This window comes from Sporobolomyces koalae (genome assembly GCF_050403365.1).
Source record: "Sporobolomyces koalae JCM15063 DNA, S_koalae_JCM15063T_v1_ctg52, whole genome shotgun sequence".
In the NCBI taxonomy this organism is placed as follows: domain Eukaryota; kingdom Fungi; phylum Basidiomycota; class Microbotryomycetes; order Sporidiobolales; family Sporidiobolaceae; genus Sporobolomyces; species Sporobolomyces koalae.
The window spans coordinates 60,766-76,430 of NW_027481719.1; the positions used below are offsets into that span (position 1 = coordinate 60,766).

At 54.1% G+C, this 15,665-nt stretch overlaps 7 protein-coding genes across 7 annotated transcripts; 1 reads left to right on the forward strand and 6 right to left on the reverse strand.

Annotated features, from left to right (window-relative positions):
- Positions 1-131: 131 nt before the first annotated feature.
- Positions 132-2,948, reverse strand: JCM15063_006285 (polysaccharide deacetylase family protein; the record flags this gene model as incomplete). The annotated part of the gene is made up of 17 exons (XM_076681036.1): positions 132-495; positions 576-622; positions 706-989; positions 1,065-1,143; positions 1,211-1,323; positions 1,401-1,425; positions 1,496-1,549; positions 1,621-1,715; positions 1,787-1,859; positions 1,936-1,958; positions 2,044-2,059; positions 2,135-2,200; positions 2,271-2,315; positions 2,370-2,395; positions 2,473-2,530; positions 2,599-2,651; positions 2,771-2,948. The coding sequence occupies 17 exons, from the start codon at positions 2,946-2,948 to the stop codon at positions 132-134; spliced, it is 1,599 nt and encodes a 532-aa protein (XP_076531843.1).
- A 289-nt stretch (positions 2,949-3,237) lies between these two features.
- JCM15063_006286 (uncharacterized protein) lies at positions 3,238-5,974 on the reverse strand (the record flags this gene model as incomplete). Its single annotated transcript, XM_076681037.1, has 4 exons — positions 3,238-3,455; positions 3,545-3,824; positions 3,920-5,347; positions 5,423-5,974. 4 exons carry the CDS (start codon positions 5,972-5,974, stop codon positions 3,238-3,240), a joined length of 2,478 nt encoding a protein of 825 aa, XP_076531844.1.
- Positions 5,975-6,907: 933 nt separating this feature from the next.
- On the reverse strand, positions 6,908-7,789 carry JCM15063_006287 (uncharacterized protein; the record flags this gene model as incomplete). The annotated part of the gene is made up of 6 exons (XM_076681038.1): positions 6,908-6,988; positions 7,067-7,138; positions 7,205-7,317; positions 7,388-7,503; positions 7,579-7,663; positions 7,744-7,789. 6 exons carry the CDS (start codon positions 7,787-7,789, stop codon positions 6,908-6,910), a joined length of 513 nt encoding a protein of 170 aa, XP_076531845.1.
- A 371-nt stretch (positions 7,790-8,160) lies between these two features.
- Positions 8,161-9,574, forward strand: JCM15063_006288 (uncharacterized protein; the record flags this gene model as incomplete). The annotated part of the gene is made up of 6 exons (XM_076681039.1): positions 8,161-8,259; positions 8,317-8,411; positions 8,480-8,493; positions 8,553-8,713; positions 8,791-8,804; positions 8,881-9,574. 6 exons carry the CDS (start codon positions 8,161-8,163, stop codon positions 9,572-9,574), a joined length of 1,077 nt encoding a protein of 358 aa, XP_076531846.1.
- Positions 9,575-9,766: 192 nt separating this feature from the next.
- JCM15063_006289 (uncharacterized protein) lies at positions 9,767-11,054 on the reverse strand (the record flags this gene model as incomplete). Its single annotated transcript, XM_076681040.1, has 2 exons — positions 9,767-10,786; positions 10,974-11,054. The coding sequence occupies 2 exons, from the start codon at positions 11,052-11,054 to the stop codon at positions 9,767-9,769; spliced, it is 1,101 nt and encodes a 366-aa protein (XP_076531847.1).
- Positions 11,055-11,644: 590 nt separating this feature from the next.
- On the reverse strand, positions 11,645-12,501 carry JCM15063_006290 (uncharacterized protein; the record flags this gene model as incomplete). The annotated part of the gene is made up of 3 exons (XM_076681041.1): positions 11,645-12,118; positions 12,193-12,383; positions 12,459-12,501. 3 exons carry the CDS (start codon positions 12,499-12,501, stop codon positions 11,645-11,647), a joined length of 708 nt encoding a protein of 235 aa, XP_076531848.1.
- A 692-nt stretch (positions 12,502-13,193) lies between these two features.
- JCM15063_006291 (BAR and SH3 domains-containing protein) lies at positions 13,194-15,507 on the reverse strand (the record flags this gene model as incomplete). Its single annotated transcript, XM_076681042.1, has 4 exons — positions 13,194-14,599; positions 14,661-14,826; positions 14,916-15,103; positions 15,183-15,507. 4 exons carry the CDS (start codon positions 15,505-15,507, stop codon positions 13,194-13,196), a joined length of 2,085 nt encoding a protein of 694 aa, XP_076531849.1.
- Between the last annotated feature and the right edge of the window lie 158 nt (positions 15,508-15,665).

Consider the following 15,665-nt stretch of genomic DNA (forward strand, 5'->3'; position numbering starts at 1 on the left):
TGAGAGGGAGGACACCTGAGCAAACGAAAAAGGAGTGTCCACGAATTGAGAGTTTGAGAGAGATTACGAAAAGAGTGTCCATTAGGGAGGAGATAAAAGGAAACCAAGCGAAGAAGATATCGATGCGCCCTCTAGAGAGCGATTGTAATGACTGCGAAGGCGACTGCAACGCTCAAGGCAAACGTGGATGCAGAGTTCAGGGTCGAACCATTCTGTTTGACCGGAGCGGTTCGTTCAGCGCTCGTCGCCCTCGTCGCGCTAGGCGATCCCGTTCCCGATCCGTTGTCGTCTCCTCCGAGGTTCGTCGAGTAGTTGCCGATAGGTTTCGTTGAATCGGTGAACGCGCAATCCGAAGTCGTGCAGAGACACTGGTTCGTTTGCGGGTTGAAGAACGGGGTCGAGCAATTCGAAGGGAGTGTGTGACGCGTGTCTCCTTTCGCAGGAGGCGGCACCGGGTTGTCTGGGGTAGGTTCAGTCGCCGGGCAGTAGTAGCAACTATTTTCGTTTCCCCACAACGCGAGACAAGATCAGCACACGTGCGATTCTGTGGTAGAGTGAAATCAAAGACGACTTGCGTTTGCCAGGGGAAGTCTTCAAAGGGACATCGGTTCAACAATCCAATCTGTGAAGCGGCAAAATGACGATTCAGCGCTCAATTCAATGGAAGAGTAAAGCCAGCAAGTGAATCATCCCTGAGAGACTGACCTCGTTTTGGGGGATTCCGTTGCACAGTTTGGCATCAGCTGGAACGTTCGGGGTGCGACAACCCAAAGCCTCGACGGACTGGATGTTCGAGTTCTTGACCGGGTTTTGAATCCACGCCATCATCTGTTGGTTCGAAACGATCCAGACGTTCGGGAACGATTGAACCCAGTCGAGGAAGTTCTGGATCATCGACCTAAGCTCGACCGGATCCGTGACGCCCGGGTATCCAACCGCGAGGTGAATCGGGTGCGAGTACAGTCCGAATGGAGCTCGGTTGCCGTTGTCTGGATCGAGACCGACATGTCTGCCTCAGTTTTGAAACGTCCCTTTGAGCTTGTATAAACTGGCTTGGCACTCACAGTGAGACAGGAAAGAATCCTTCATCCACTGAAGGACATTGGAAGCCGAACCTTCGAGCCAGGGATCCATCAAGTGAATCTAGTGGAAATGCATTTAGCATTTCTGTACCCATCGCTTGCTACTCGGGTTGGAACCTCGCACTCACCTTGGACGGATCGTTGTTCTCAAAGATCGCGTACATGGGGATCTCCCACAAACCGGGCAATTTCAATTGACCTTTGCACCCGTCCGTGACGACCAAGCAGTCGTTCGCAAGACCTGTCCATCAAAAAGGCAACAGCGGTGGTCAGTCGATTTGTTCTTGTTCCAAGACGAGGCACAGATCATTAGCCGACCATTGTCGAGAGTGTAGGGCCAATACTATAAGAGTGAACGGGATGGTCAATATCTTGGAAGTGATGCGGCTTGGAGAGTCAATGAAAAAACACACAGCATCGGTACCGGAAGCGTTTGCCGGGATTGAAGAAGTGGCCGAAGAGTCGTACTAAGGCACACCTCAAACAGGCGTAAGTGTAAGGTCTGAGCAGCGCGCAATCGAGTGGAGGGAGTACGTACCACAAAGTTGGCGTCATGCAGCAGTTTGAGAGTCTCGGTCGTCCAGTTCAACATCGGAGCCCTGAAGCCCGTGATGTCCTTCATCGGGATTCCAGCTTTCGTACAGTTCCTCCGCGGGGTCAGTCTCGATATTGCATGAGGGAGTTTGGAGAGGATTGATCCTGACCGAAAGCATTCAACGCTCGCAAGTTTCCGTAAATCTCGGAGGCATTGGGCGATCCGACATGGGTCATCGTGTGCTACCAAAGCGTACCCGCCGAATGTTCCGTGAGCAAAAAAGCTGGGCGTAATTCGTGATATTCTCGAAAGGCTTACATCGGCAATCTCGTTTCCGGCGACTGTGAATCAGCCAAGCAAAGGGTCAGCCCGGGATTCTCTAGTCTCCTGGACTAGCAAGCTGTGGAAATGATTTGTTTGACTCACCATACCAATCCGTGACCTGCAGGACGCGTCGAAGTCAGCTCCCGAGACGAGCAAAACGATCAGAGGAAAGTTTTGAAAGAAGATCACTTACCATCGAGTAGTTCGAGTACGTGAGCGAATTGAAGTAGGTCATTTTCGGGCTGCATCCGTTAGGATTCTGAATCGTGAGCAATCGGGCGTCAGCTCAGAGGGACGTGCGCTAGAGAGATTCATGCGTATGTGCTCACTTTGCGTCGCGCGAGGAAGTAATCGAGAACCTCGAGTGTGTAGCTCTGCAACGCGATGTCAGTTCGATGCGAAATCTACAGAAGATCAAGAGAACTGACCTGAATCGCATCGTCGGCGGTAAAAGCTGAAAAGTAGACGGATCAGATCGAACGGCACGAAAGAGTGCTGAAACGAGCGAGGGCAAGGAAGGTTTGGACGTACTGACGAACTGGGGAACATCTTGGGGACTGAGCCCTCCAGGAGGGCTAGTCGAGGCACACTGCGAGTCGAGATCAAGAGGCCATGAGTATTGCGCCTGAAAGCGGGAGCGGGAAAGGGACGACTGACTTGACAACTGGGAAGTTTGCACTGATTCGGGTCACACGAGTATCCCGCAGCGTCTGGGTGTACGAAGGAAGATCAGAACGAGCGAAGATTCGCAGAGTGCAGCCGACGACAAGGGAGACGCGCGAAGGCAACCCGATCGGACGATCGCAACGATCAGCATTCTGGGACGTACCGGCAGAGCTCGTCGGGCCAGTCAAACCTGCGCCCTCTCCCGATCCCGAAGCGACGATTCCTTGTGCGTGTACGCCGGTGAGCGGGGCGAGGTGGAGGTTGGTTGATGCGAGCGCGAGCAATCCGAGGGCTGTACGCGCCGATCCAGTCATGCGCGACGTCCGCGTGAGGCGTGCCATTCTCTTCTTGGAGGGCAGAGTCGTACGAGAGGGAGAGCGAGCGAACGAGATAGCTTGAAAGATCGCGAGCTCCTTGGCGTAAATCCGCCCCGGGCACGCATAAGGGGAACCCCTCGCATGAAATGCGGGCGAGGTCGTACCGCTTTTCATGATAGCGTTCTTGTGGAATCGTCAGATCGCAGGCAAGAAAATAACAGCAATAACAGCAATCGAAAACAATGGGTGCGATCCAAGCGACACTAAACTGTGGCTGATTATAAACGAGCCGCGTACAGGGTGTGCAAGGTCCTCATCGGCCCAGCTTGTCTCGTAACCTCTGCCCGGCACTGTCACGCCCTTCTTTGCCCGGCCCGAGTCCGATCAATTCGAGGTAGACCTTTTCCGAGATGAGCTCGTTCCCTTCGAGAAAGTCGAACCATTCGATCAAGTGTCGCTTGACCGGGTCCGTCTTGTTGCGGCTTCGAGCCACTGTTCGCACCGAACCGGCCATCTGGTCTTGTTCTCCGCCTGTCGCAGCAAGATCAAAGCTTGTCAGCTCATGCAACCGATTTTCACTGGCTTAAAAAACACCAATGAGTAAGAAGTAGAGCACTCACCTTCAGTATCAATCGAGGCAGAGCAAGCGAGGAACCAGTCTACAACTCCGACGAGAGTGTCGCCGGTTTCGAGATCGAGTCGATTCAAGCTGACAAACTGTCCAAACTGGCCCAGGGTCAATGCGGCCGCGTCTGGTGGGGGCAGTCCTTCGATCTCGTCTTCCGAGCTCCCAGCTGAAGCGGTTGTACCGGATGCCGGACGCGGCAGAGACGGTGGAACGGTCATGGTCGACAAAGTGTGAAGAAACTTGGCATGCAAGAATTTCGTGATCGTAGGGGACTGTTGACAAGACGTCACAGCAAGAGCATGTACGTCAGTATACAAAGGGGGATCAAGCTTGGGAGGAAAATGGGAGAGAAACCTGTGAAACTGACCTTCTTGGCATTCAGGATACTTTGCCTCGACTTGTCACGCCAGAACCTTCGTCTCTCTTCGACGCTACATCCGTGAGATCTTGGTCCCGATGAATGCTCAGCCTCCTCGTTCGGCGAATTGCTTTCTTCAACCGTGCCGCGGCCGTCACTCGAGGTTCGAGCGACGATCGCGGCTCGATCCGTGATTCGTCGCTGCCATTCCCTCGCGGCCTGTCCGAAATCGTTCGCACCAAGCTTCTTCTGTCGCTTGTACTCGCCTCCGTTCGTCTCGACCGCTTCTCGATCCGAATCATCCTGAACCTCTCTGCAGACCTCGCGACGTACATCCTCGTCCCCGCGATGCGAGTTGGTACCGTTGCCTTGAGACTCTCGTGTGGTGGTGGAAGACCGTGTTGGGTTCTTGTTGCCAAACTTTGTCGCGTGCTTTTGGTACATCTCGAACGCAGCTTGGTGAGTCCTCTTGGCTCTCTCGAATGGTGTCTCCTCCGTTCGCTCTGGTTCAGCTCCCTCGTTCGTCACCGCCGTCGAGTTCGTTGCAGACGGAGGATCTGTCATCGAGTGGGCGGTCGTCGTAGTGGTCGTAGTGATTGATGGTAGAGGCACGGGGTTTGAATCGTATGTAGGCAGGGTTGAAGTTCCCGGAGCCGAGGTGGAAGGGGCAGCGATCGGATCGACAGGCAGACTATGCGAGTCGTGAGCGTGACCAGCACTCTCTCCTGCATCGGTTGGCGATGCCGTAGAATGGCGCGGTGCGAAAAAGAATGGGAACTGATCTGGCTGATAGGGGGACGTGTCGTGCGGTAGAGGCAAGGGTATAGACATAGGAGGTATCGGGAGTTCCTGCGAGTGCGAGTGCGAGAACGAGGTGGAAGAGTGAGGTGGATATGGGAGTCCCAAATCTGGGAGATCTCGGACGGGGTGTATCGTCGCAAGATTTGGCGAAGGAGATGTTTGCGAGAACGGGAAAGAAGGTGCGGTCGACGTCGGATTCGGCAACTCGAATGGAGACCGGGTTGGGGCTGTCGCAGACGGAGCTCTAAAGTCGAAATGATCGACGGTTGAGGCGAGTGCCGGATCGATCATACCGACGTACAGATCCTCTTGCTGAAATTGCTGCTGCTGCTGCTGAGGCTGCTGCTGTTGAAATGTCGGCAGAGTCTGAACACTCCCGCTCCTCTCGCGTTCTTTCTGCCCCGATTTTGATTTCGGTTTCGAACCTTTCTTGGTGCCGAGAGAGTTGGTCGACGTGGTAGGCTGATCGAGGTCTACTGGCAATTCGCCCTTGAGGGCCAACGAGATGACTTCTTTGCCTCGTTCGCTCTCCGTTACCCCTTTCAGCGTCGGCGTCGCGAACGTGTAGACGAGACCACTCTCGCTGACGACGACGACGAGACAATCTGTTCCAGTCAGAGTACTCAGCTCGAAAGCCTGTCCACTCGTGATCAAACAGTGAGCCTCTCTTCTAGCCGAATGTGCGTATTGGGGTTCGTCAACGAGACTCACTTTCTTCATCAAGCCGCTTTTGCGTTTCGTGAACGTGACGGTCCGCCTCGCTTTCTCCTCGATGTAACTCATGCTAATCTTCCTCCTGCCGACGCTGCCACTGTTGCGTTTGTTCAAGTTCTTCTCACGTTCCTTGCCCTTGAAAGTCGTTCCAATTGTAACTCGTTTCCCTGTACGACGTTTCTTGCTGCTCCCTTCGTCTTCATCATCATCTTCAAGTTCTTCATCGTCTTCAACTTCTTCCTCATCTTCGATTCCTTGTTCGTTCTGAAGCTCGTCTTGATCTTCTTCAAGATCTTGATCGTCGTCATCCTCTTGATCAAGTTGTTGTCCTTCAATCTCTTCCCTCCGAGTTCTCCCTCGACCACTCATCGTTTGAAACCTCGGGTTCTCGACTCGTTTGTTCGCACTGCAATGGATTGGCAAATTGTCGATCAAAGATTGTTCCAATTGTCGAGTCGTCGAGTTTGAACTCGTATGCGAAGAACGTTTCGGTTTCAAAGAGTGATTCGCACTTGTCGTGGCAGCGGTAGAGGTATTTGACGGTGCCATGTTTGCGCGTTTTTCCCAGCCACCTGAAAGGAGAGAAAGAGACTTTGGTTGGGAGAAAAGATTTGGGGGCAAGCGATAAGCCGACGAGTCGAAAGGAAACGCGCAGCAACTTTGGTAGCCGAAACCCCAAAGGTGGAGATGAAAAGGCTAGCCGGCTGTGTTTGAGAGGCTCGAGATCCGGTGTAACGCAGCCGCCTCGCAGAGCAGACAGGAGGGGAGGAGCGAACCCGTGAACGCTGAAGCGAAGAAAGCAGACCAGCGAGAGAGAGAGAGAGGAAAAAACGTGGGGAGAGCCGCACTCTGGCGCACGCGAGCGGGAGCGAATCACATGCTCTCAAAGTGCTTTGATAGCAAAAGTTGTCAACCTTTTCGAGTCGGTCGAAAGCGGTTTGCGTTCTTTGTCGTCAGAAGAAAGCGTTACAAGTGAAGAAGATGCAACGAGTTCCCGGTCCGAGATGGTCCAGCGTTTGCCTTCGCTGACTGAAATGTATTGAGCGTTGCCTTCGCAAGAAGCCGAGATTTTTCTGAGATTGCCAAAAAGTTCGAGACGATCAAGGCTGTGAAAACGGTTCAGGATGCACCGATTGTCTAGATGCGTAATCCAGAGCAGGCGTAATGTTTAGGCGATACAAGCACAACCGGCGAGAGGTAAGCACAATTCTGACAAAGGAGCGAGCTTTTTGACAAAATGAGCTTGTTGACTGTTCAACTCTCGCGTGCCTCAACATGAGGCACGCAGGGTGGTTTACAATATCCATGTCAATCGCAAGGAAGACTGCGAGCGAGAGAATCCGAGAGAATCAGATTGTGACGCTAGGGTCAAGCGGGCGAGAAAGGGACCATTGGGTCGAGAAGAATCTCATGCAAAAAAGATCGATTGCTGTCGTTGATCAGGGATGACTCGAAAAGGGAAGTGAAGCACAAGGGTTCTCCTCAGAACATGTCTTCGGCGCTTTTCCTGGCCAACCTCCTCACTTTCTTCTTGTACCCAGTCAGGTCTTCCCTCACTTCCTTCTGCGACATCTCGGACGAGATATTATACTATCTCAGCTACCGATGCGGGAGAAACATGAGGGGGCAAAAGACACTCACAGCAGCATCGACGTTGGCCGGCGAGTTGCAATCAGGCACTTCTTGCGACAACAGACTGATGACCGAAATGAGCTGTACAGAAATGGATGAATCGTTAACAACGAGGTTTTCCGGGGAGTGCAAGCGGAGGAATCGCACGATGGATTCGACGCCGTGAACGGGCAACCATCGCTCGTTTGCATCTTCGTAGCCATACTGATCCTGTCCCGGTTCGTGCAAGATCGAGATGCACACTTCTCCGTTCTTGTAAACTGGATTTACATCGCGATGGCCCTGATTAGTCAAGCACGGGAATGAAACGATTCGCGAATCAAGTCGTACTGTTTGGGTGCCACATCTCGGTAAGGAACTTCATCTTGGGTGGACGAAGTGGGAAATCTTGGGGGAACGTCAACAGGGCTCTGTAGAACCCGCCTTCGTACAGAGTATCGGTCGGGCTTGAGAAATGCAGCGAGGGCGGGGGTCAGGGTCGTTTCATCCAACGAGACGAAGCGAGGAGAATGCACGCGCACCCGAAGATGGTAATCTCCCATTCAAACACGTTGTCGTCGTCGACCAAGCCGGCCGAGAAGCCTTCGACAGGGTGCTTGCGGAGTTCTGAGCGGCGGTGCGGCGATACGCGCAGAGGTTTGAGCCCAACTTGGAGATCTGCTACAAGAGGGAAAGGCGTAACGTACGTTGCAGTTGTCGGGTCAGTTGCAAGGACGCAGAAGACGTCGCCATTGTGGCCGAGAGGAGAGGACAGCTGAGCGAGCGAGACGAGACGCAGAATGGGAGGATAGAGACGAGAGGCGCGAGGCAGTAGAGGCACGGATACTAGAACGAGCCGAGTTGAGGATCCTAGGCGGGAGCAGGTGTTACGTGGGGTGAGAGCGATGACCGGTGGAGTGCGCGTTCAACTTGCTCGTCTCGCTCTCCTGAAGCGGCGGTGCAATCAGACCTACAATCACCAACATTCAACCCGAGTGCATCAAGCTGATCCACGTCTTGCCCGATCGCCCTCAGGACTCGGACGCCATCGCGACGCGTCATAGTCCGCGCGCGCTTGACAACGTTGACATTCGCCGATCCCAAATTATCTCAAGCTGCGCAACATGACGGGCTCGTCGCGCTACACCATCCCGACTACGACTCCGCGAGTCGAGATCATCTACGACTTTGTCTCTCGCGCCGAGGAAGCCTTCTTACTCGACGTACGCTTGCTCCCTCGCTCGCTCACTCTCCCTCTCCTCAATTGATATCCCTTGCAGCACATCGCTCGAGTAGGCGGAGATTCAGTGACTACGGATGAACCTTCAGCGATCAAAAACAAGAATTGGGGATGGAAAAGTCTCAATGGGCGCAGGTACGCTTCGATCCTCGTTTGCGCTCGAGACTTGTGCACTCACCTGCGACTCTGTCGAATGTCGACAGGTCGATGTATTGGGGTCAGTCCTGACAGTGTCCTCACCCAGGCAGCATTTGTTCATGTCGCTTTTCGTCTAAGGGGGGACTATTCTCGCTAAAAACAACACTCTGATCCCAAGTCCATTCCCGCCGTTCATGGATGGAGAGTGGCCCGACATCTTGGACCGTATCGCTGAAACCGGAGTCTACGACGAGTGGACGCTCGGACAGGGCTCAGGCAAACAAAGAGGTCCGAACCATGTAAACCCCGAAATCGCCTTCTCGTCTCTCGGTGGAAGCGTATTGTAGACTGATGCACGCTTCTCTCGTATTTGCAGTGTCTCGTCAACGAGTGAGTCTTTCTCTAGGTTGAATCGCTCGCGACACTCGGATTCCGAATTCCCTGACTTGATGTCCGCCCAAAACAGGTACTTGCCAGGTCAAGGCATCTTGCCTCATACGGATGGACCAGCGTACAAACCCTGCACGACGACCCTCTCCTTATCCTCTCACACAATTCTGTCTCTTCGCCCTCGGCCGACTCACCTCGACGATACTTTGAACGACGACAGTGCGAACGAACTTGGATCAAACGAGATTCAAAAGATCGACATTTTGTTGCCTCCGAGATCCCTCTTGATCCTCTCGAACGAACTCTATGCGGATTGGGTTCATGGGATTCAACCGTTCGAAGTCTCGACGAGTGAGAGTTTGAAGAGGTGTAACAACTGGGAGCAGTGGTGGCAATACTTGGTCCAAATGCAGCGGGACCATGGAGACGACAATGTTCTGATCGAACAGGGACTTGTACGAGGGGACAAGGACAAGGGAGAGACAGGAGACGGGCGCAAACCGGAGCAGGAGAAGGCTCTTCACGAGCTGAAAAGCACTTTGCGAGATTTGAACTTGCTGTCGGATGACCAAGGCTCGAATGCGGCCCGGACAAAACTAGAACGTACAGAGACAACGGACAAGGTTGATCTCTTGCTGGAAGCCAAACGGGAAATCGAACAAGGAGGGATTTGGAAACGCACGAAACGCATCAGTTTGACCTGCAGGCGGGTCGATGGCAAAGTGAGGGACCTTGCAGGGTTGTTGGGCACTTCAAAACTTGGTAGGTAGTAATCCAGTATCGAGCCTTCAGAACAGAACCTCGTCCGCGTTCAGGTCGCATCACGCTCTCCTCTGCCGGCTGCGATTCGCCTCGCTTGATCAGCCCAAGTCTCGCACATAAGCCTCACTGGACAAAACCAAGGGTGATTCACAATTCTAGACACACAGACATGGCGAACAAGACGATTCTGAACGACAGGATCAAACACCCGGCGTGGGCATCCCAACCGTGTTCCAGTCGGTTGACAGACCATCACCATTGTTCGCCTCGGTCTGTGCTTGCCAAGCTTCGGTCGTCCACTGTGAAGTAGGAGAAGGAGAGGCGTCACTTGGAGATGGACTCGGAGATTCGGTCCACCATTCGGTCGAAGAAACCGCGGGAGTTGTCGATTCGATCCAAGCTTGACTGCTTGTGTCGGTCACAGACCACGAGGGTTCTGACCATTCCGTCGCTTGGATCGATGATGCTTCGACTGAGGAAGGTGTTGATGGCGAAAGTTCAAGGCTGGTTGAGCTCATCGTCGGGGTCGGGGTCGCTGGTTCAGAAGGTTGCAGCTGCGACTCTTGCTGGTCTCCCTTCGAGGTCTTCTGTGATTTGTCTTGCTTCTTCAAGCCAATCCCGAGACCAAGTCCCAGCCCGAAGACAAACAGCACGGCCGCTCCAACTAGCCACCACCACCAGGGCCAAGTTCTTCTCTTGTTCCCGCTCGTCGGCTCGTACAACGCCTGAAGATCTTTCTCTGTCTCGTTCTCGTCCTGCTTGCCGGCTGGACTTGGATCTTCTTGTTGCTCGACCATCAACAAAGTCGTCGAGTTTGCAATCCCTTCTTCATCCCTCGAACCCGTCGTTCCTGCGCTTCCTGTAGCCAGCGTTGCATTCGTCAAGATCTTTGAATCCTTCTTCTTGTCCTTGTCCTTGTGCTTCTTGGATTCTTCAATCTCTCTCGCTCGATTCTCGTACCGTTTCGCCGCCAATCGGGTCTTCCATACTTCGAGGTCACTGTTGTTACGATTCGAACCTGCTATCGAACTGTACGAGAACGTATCGGGATCGACGCTCCGGGCAGATGCTCGAGGACGTCCAGATAGGTTGATTTGTGAGTACGCCGAGATTGGACGAGAAGGGTTTCGGAAGGGGTCGTCTCGATCGTCATGGTCTTGGTCTTGATCGTATTGAACTACTTCATCTTGGTCGGAATGAGTAGAAGGGATCTCTCGCTTCTACCATGAAAGGGTTTTGAAATTTCCGCCCGAGTCGAGAGGTCGGTGCGTCGTACACGAGAGAGAATATGAAAAAGAGAAGAGGCATGCAAACGTCGCTGGTGAGTCTTTCGTCAAGGGAAAGGAAGAGATGGTACGGGAGCAAAGACCTCTTCTCTGCTTGAGACGGCTTGCTCGCCAAACTTACGATCGAATCGAGGTCGACAGGTTGCTCTGCAACTCCTTCTGCAGCAGGTTGCTCGGCTCGCCCAAACAGGTTCAGCGGCATTGTTGTGATTCGTCGTGAGGAGAAACGCTAGAGGAGCGAGAGACCTAGAGAGACGGATCACGTTTCGTTGTCTCGGAGAACCATGCGAATCGCAATGGACCCGGGTTCGAGAGGTTTGAGCTCTTCCTTCCTGTCCGGCCAGCGGTCTGCGCTGTGAATGGCAGGGTATCGAGCGCTAGAGCCTTCCCCCGTGCGTGACGTCCCTGCGGCCTGTGCAAGGTCCTTGCCCTTTCGAGATGACCGCATGATCAGTCACCTCACCGAACAGAGCAGAACTTGCATGTCGAACAGAGTTTTGTGCCTTCTTTCTCTCGCTCTCGTGTGAGAATTGACGAGTAGATGTGACCTAGAAACCCATTGCGAGACCGAAAGAATAAATAAGCGAGTACAACAAACCAAGTGGGTGACGATGTTGATCCGATACAAGAAAAAGAATGAGCAAGGGAAGGATAGAGAGGGAGGGAAGATGGAAGTCGCGAACGCCGGCGACGGATTGGAGTAAGGGTATCGTAGAGTCTTTAGATTAGATCAAAGGAGGATCGACAGGAAGCCGAGGAGGGCAACCAAGTTTTGTCGTTGGCGAGACTTGGTCAGAAGAGGAGACTGCACGCGAAGAGACCAGCAAGTGCGACAATCGATCCTCCTACGGTCGTGGGGTTCGAAGCAGCGTTGGTTTTGGCCGAGTTGGCGTTGACGCCCGAAGCTTGCGGCGAGACTGTCAAAGCCGGAACCGTTGCAGTTGAGGTTGGGGTCGATGCAGCGTTGTACGTGGGGTGAGACGAAGCCGACGAGGCGGCAGCAGATCCGGACGGAACGGACGAAGAAGAAGTCCTCGATACGGCCGAAGTCGATTCTCCTGCCGCGATTGTTCCCGTTACGGTCGCGAGTCCTTCAGTCTGACAGAGGTCGACGAAATTGTTGTACGACTGGACGACATTGGTCGCGTTCGTAGCCGATGTCGTCGTGGTCGAAATCGCTGATGCGCAGGTTCGCAAATCGCCAAGAGTTTGAGTCGAGCATGCGCACGCGGCAATCATAGCCTGATTCGTTCCCTTGGCACACGTCTAAAATCGGGAAAGAGGAAACGCGGTGAGCCGACACGCGAGGTAAACAGCATTAACGCGGCAGGGACGCTCACCTCGAGGTCCGCAAGCGGAACGGCGCATGCTTTGGCAGACTGGGTCGTCTCGTACGAGAAGAGGTCTTGGAGGTACGAAGAGGACGAGACGGTGGGTTCGGTGGAAGAGGTGTTGGCGCGCTTGGCAAGGTGAAGCACGCTGCCCGAGATGCGACCTGACGAGAACGGCGAAGGAGCAGCAGCAACGAGACCTGAGGGGAGTTCCCGAGCAGTCAGTATCGCTCGTGTCGCCTAGCTGAAACATTTGCACGCGTTGCGGTACGTACCGGCAGTCGCGACGAGCGTGACGAGAATTGACTGAGCGAGCATCTTGACGAGAACTGAAAAGCGAGTGTGATGAGGCCGAAGCACAAGAGAGAGACCGGGAGACTGCTGAAGCTGCGTGGGCGAGCAAGAGGAAGAAGCGGTAAAGGGGTTTGGAATCTTTGGATAGATCTCCCGCGCAAATGAGAAGTCCCCTGAAAAATAAAGGACGATCGGCGCGTCTTGCCTTGCGGGGCAAGTCTTGGAGCCAATACCTTCTCTTCCGCTGCGGCGCAAGCTTTGCCGAAGTTGCCGGCAGGTTCCGTCGGCGGCAAGCGACACGCAAATCTCCCCTCGATTTTCAACAACTTCCTGGTCAGGCAAGCACCCTGCTTTTTCTGACCAAGTCTCACTTGTCTTTTTCACCAGAGGTTTAGCTCGGCAGGAGATGGTCCCAACACCAGTTTGCGCGGGAACCTCGAGGTCCTGGCGGAAAAAGGAGCATGTAAAAAAAAAATCGGGGTCGAAGCATCAGGCAAGCTCAATTGCTTCTCGTGCGCATGCTCACTGCAGGAAAGCTGTCGAATACAGCTGTGATTTCGGCGTATGAGGCCCAGAGAGGAGACATCGAGTCTTTTGCTATTGAGGCTCTCGAACAAAACAAACCTGCTTTCCAAGTGCAAATCTTCCAGAGGTAGTTGTACACGAGTTCCATACTTCCGCAAGTGTCTGCGTTCAGATGTCGCCATCAGATGTGCTCAGTCGAAAGGATTGACCTCGTCAGAAGTTTTAGTGCTGAGGATATTGCCGCTGGCAGTTCTCTTGGGAGGTGGCGGAGGTTGTTTGCGGGTTCCAGGGGCGGATCTCTGAGGGACAGGAGGAGGGGATCGTGTCACGTTTGCCGCGGTGTACGAGAAAGGCTGTGCTGGACCCGAACCCGTTCGTGGATGCTGACCATGGTCGAATTCTTCCTCGTCGACACTCGTTTCGTCTTCGTCCGTGGTTTCAGATCTGTGCAGGTGATCTCGATCCGAGTCGACGCTGGTACGACTCGCACTCAAAGTCTGTCCGTTCCGTTGTCCGAGTTCCTCGGAATCTTCTGCTTCGTGCAAGACGACATACGCGCTCGGGAACATGCCTTTCGTCTCGCCTCGTTCATGTCGACCCCGCACGACTTGACCGATCCACCAGTCGGTATTGACTTCCTTCGAGACGACGATCAGGTCACCCTTGTCGAATTCGAGCTCGTCAGGGTCCGCCAAAGAAGGGTGGTAAGCCCATTTCGCGAGGTAAGTTCGTCCGATCGGCGACGAGAGCATGCGCGGGAGAGCTACAGGGCGCAATGGAGAGAGGACCCGAGGCGATGCGGGAGACGAAGAGCGGCCAGGGATTGTAAGCGGAGGCGCGGTCTGAGTTCGTTTCAGTGGAGGAGGAGTCATGCGACGCTGGTGGCCGGAAGATGAGGTTGCAGAACCGAAATCGAGAGAAGCGATGGTAGGTCGGTCGGCCGATCCACCACTGTGGTTGCTGCCACTATCGTCGTCTCGCAGAGCACCGTACTTTTGCGAAGATGGAGAAGCGAGCTTCTTGAGCGATCCCATGGTCGGGAGGGAGGGTGATCCCCAGCCGGACGATCCGAACCTCGACGGGCTTCCGGTCGTAGCCGAGTTGCTTCGAGACCTCGTAGCTGCGTCCTCCCTGTGGTCATGTTCTTTCTCCGTCGGGTCGGTGGAATCTGTACCTCCGACATTCTCGCCATTCTTGTCCTTTTTCTTCTTATCTTTCTTGCTCGCGCCAAGCGCGAAGCGCTCCAAGACACTACCGCTCCTGCTACCGTTTTTCGAGTCCTTCTCTTTGTCCTTGTCGTCCGATTGAGACGACACTGTACTTCGCCTCGTTCTGCCGGGTCCGAGGGAGCTGAGGATCGAGCTGCTGAACGCAGACGGGACATTCTGTGCCGAAGAGTCTGACAGGGACCGATTCATCCTTGTCGAAGCGGCCGAGACCTGCAGGGTCGAAGAACGAGAGCGCGTAGCAGGCGAGCCCGACCGGACAGCGTTTGAAGGGGATTCGGACCTGGAGGACGAGCGGACTTGCTGCTTGACGGGGGATGGCAACTGATTGCGGACACTCTGCAGTATGCTCGCGTAATTTGTCGCAAATTCTGGGAGGAGACAATATCAGTAACGCATTGAGGAATCAGTTGTGTACCTATGTCGGCTCACCCAGTTGTGCGTCAATTAGTTCTTTGAGCGCTTCGACGTCGTCTCCTGTGCCGTTCTCGATTTGTTCTGCTTTGCGATCGAGAGACTCGCATGCATCTCCGTATGCCCATTCAGCTTGATCAAGATCGAACTCGTATTCAGATTTCTCCTTCTTGCTCTTTTCGATCTGTGTCCATCAGAATAAATCGCTTGATCAGCTGGGATAGTTGGCAGGATGTCGACCTTCAGGTCTAGACACAGGTCACGACAACGTACCTTGGCCATGAGGGCTTCGAGACTGGACCTCTTCTTCTCAGCGTCTTTCATGAGCTTGTCAAATTCTTTGAACTGTTCCAAACGACGTTCAAGGGTGTCGAGGAAGCCCTGACGCAGAGTTGTATTGCATGCTTGTGCGAGATTACTGTATTCGAGGTGAGCTTCCCCCACCAACGCGAGTGAATCGCCTGCAAGAACAAACCCTCACACGCCCATTGTCAATCTCCCAAGTCTTGCGTTCGGCGCTGGAATGAGAGGATTACTGACGATATCTCTCCTCTGCTTCAGTCTCGACGACTTCAATCGACTGAGAGCTTTCGATCAACGTTTGTCCAAACCATCTCGCAGGCAATTGCGTCTCGCCTCGACCTGCGAGTCCACTCAAAGTCGTGTCGGTGATCGTAGGGTTCGTACGTTCCTTTGCGACCGTCTTGTAGTAGCTTGCGAACGCGAGTTGGTGGTTGTTGACGAGTGCTCGACGCGCAGTGATCGACGCGAGCCGGTCTTCCGAGATTGGGTCCCGAGTCGCACGTTCGTTCGAAGCGCCCGAGAATGAGGGCAACGCGTTGAGTGATTGCTTGAGTCGATTCATGGTCGAGACCGAGACTCCCGGGCTCCCACTCGAGACGGTCACAGCTACAGAGCGAGAGAGCACACGAGCCGACGAGGCGGTACCCTTCCGCGGCCACGTGCCGTTCGCGCTTTGTTTCAGAATTAACGGCGTTCCCCAGGGCTGGCAGAGGTTAATCT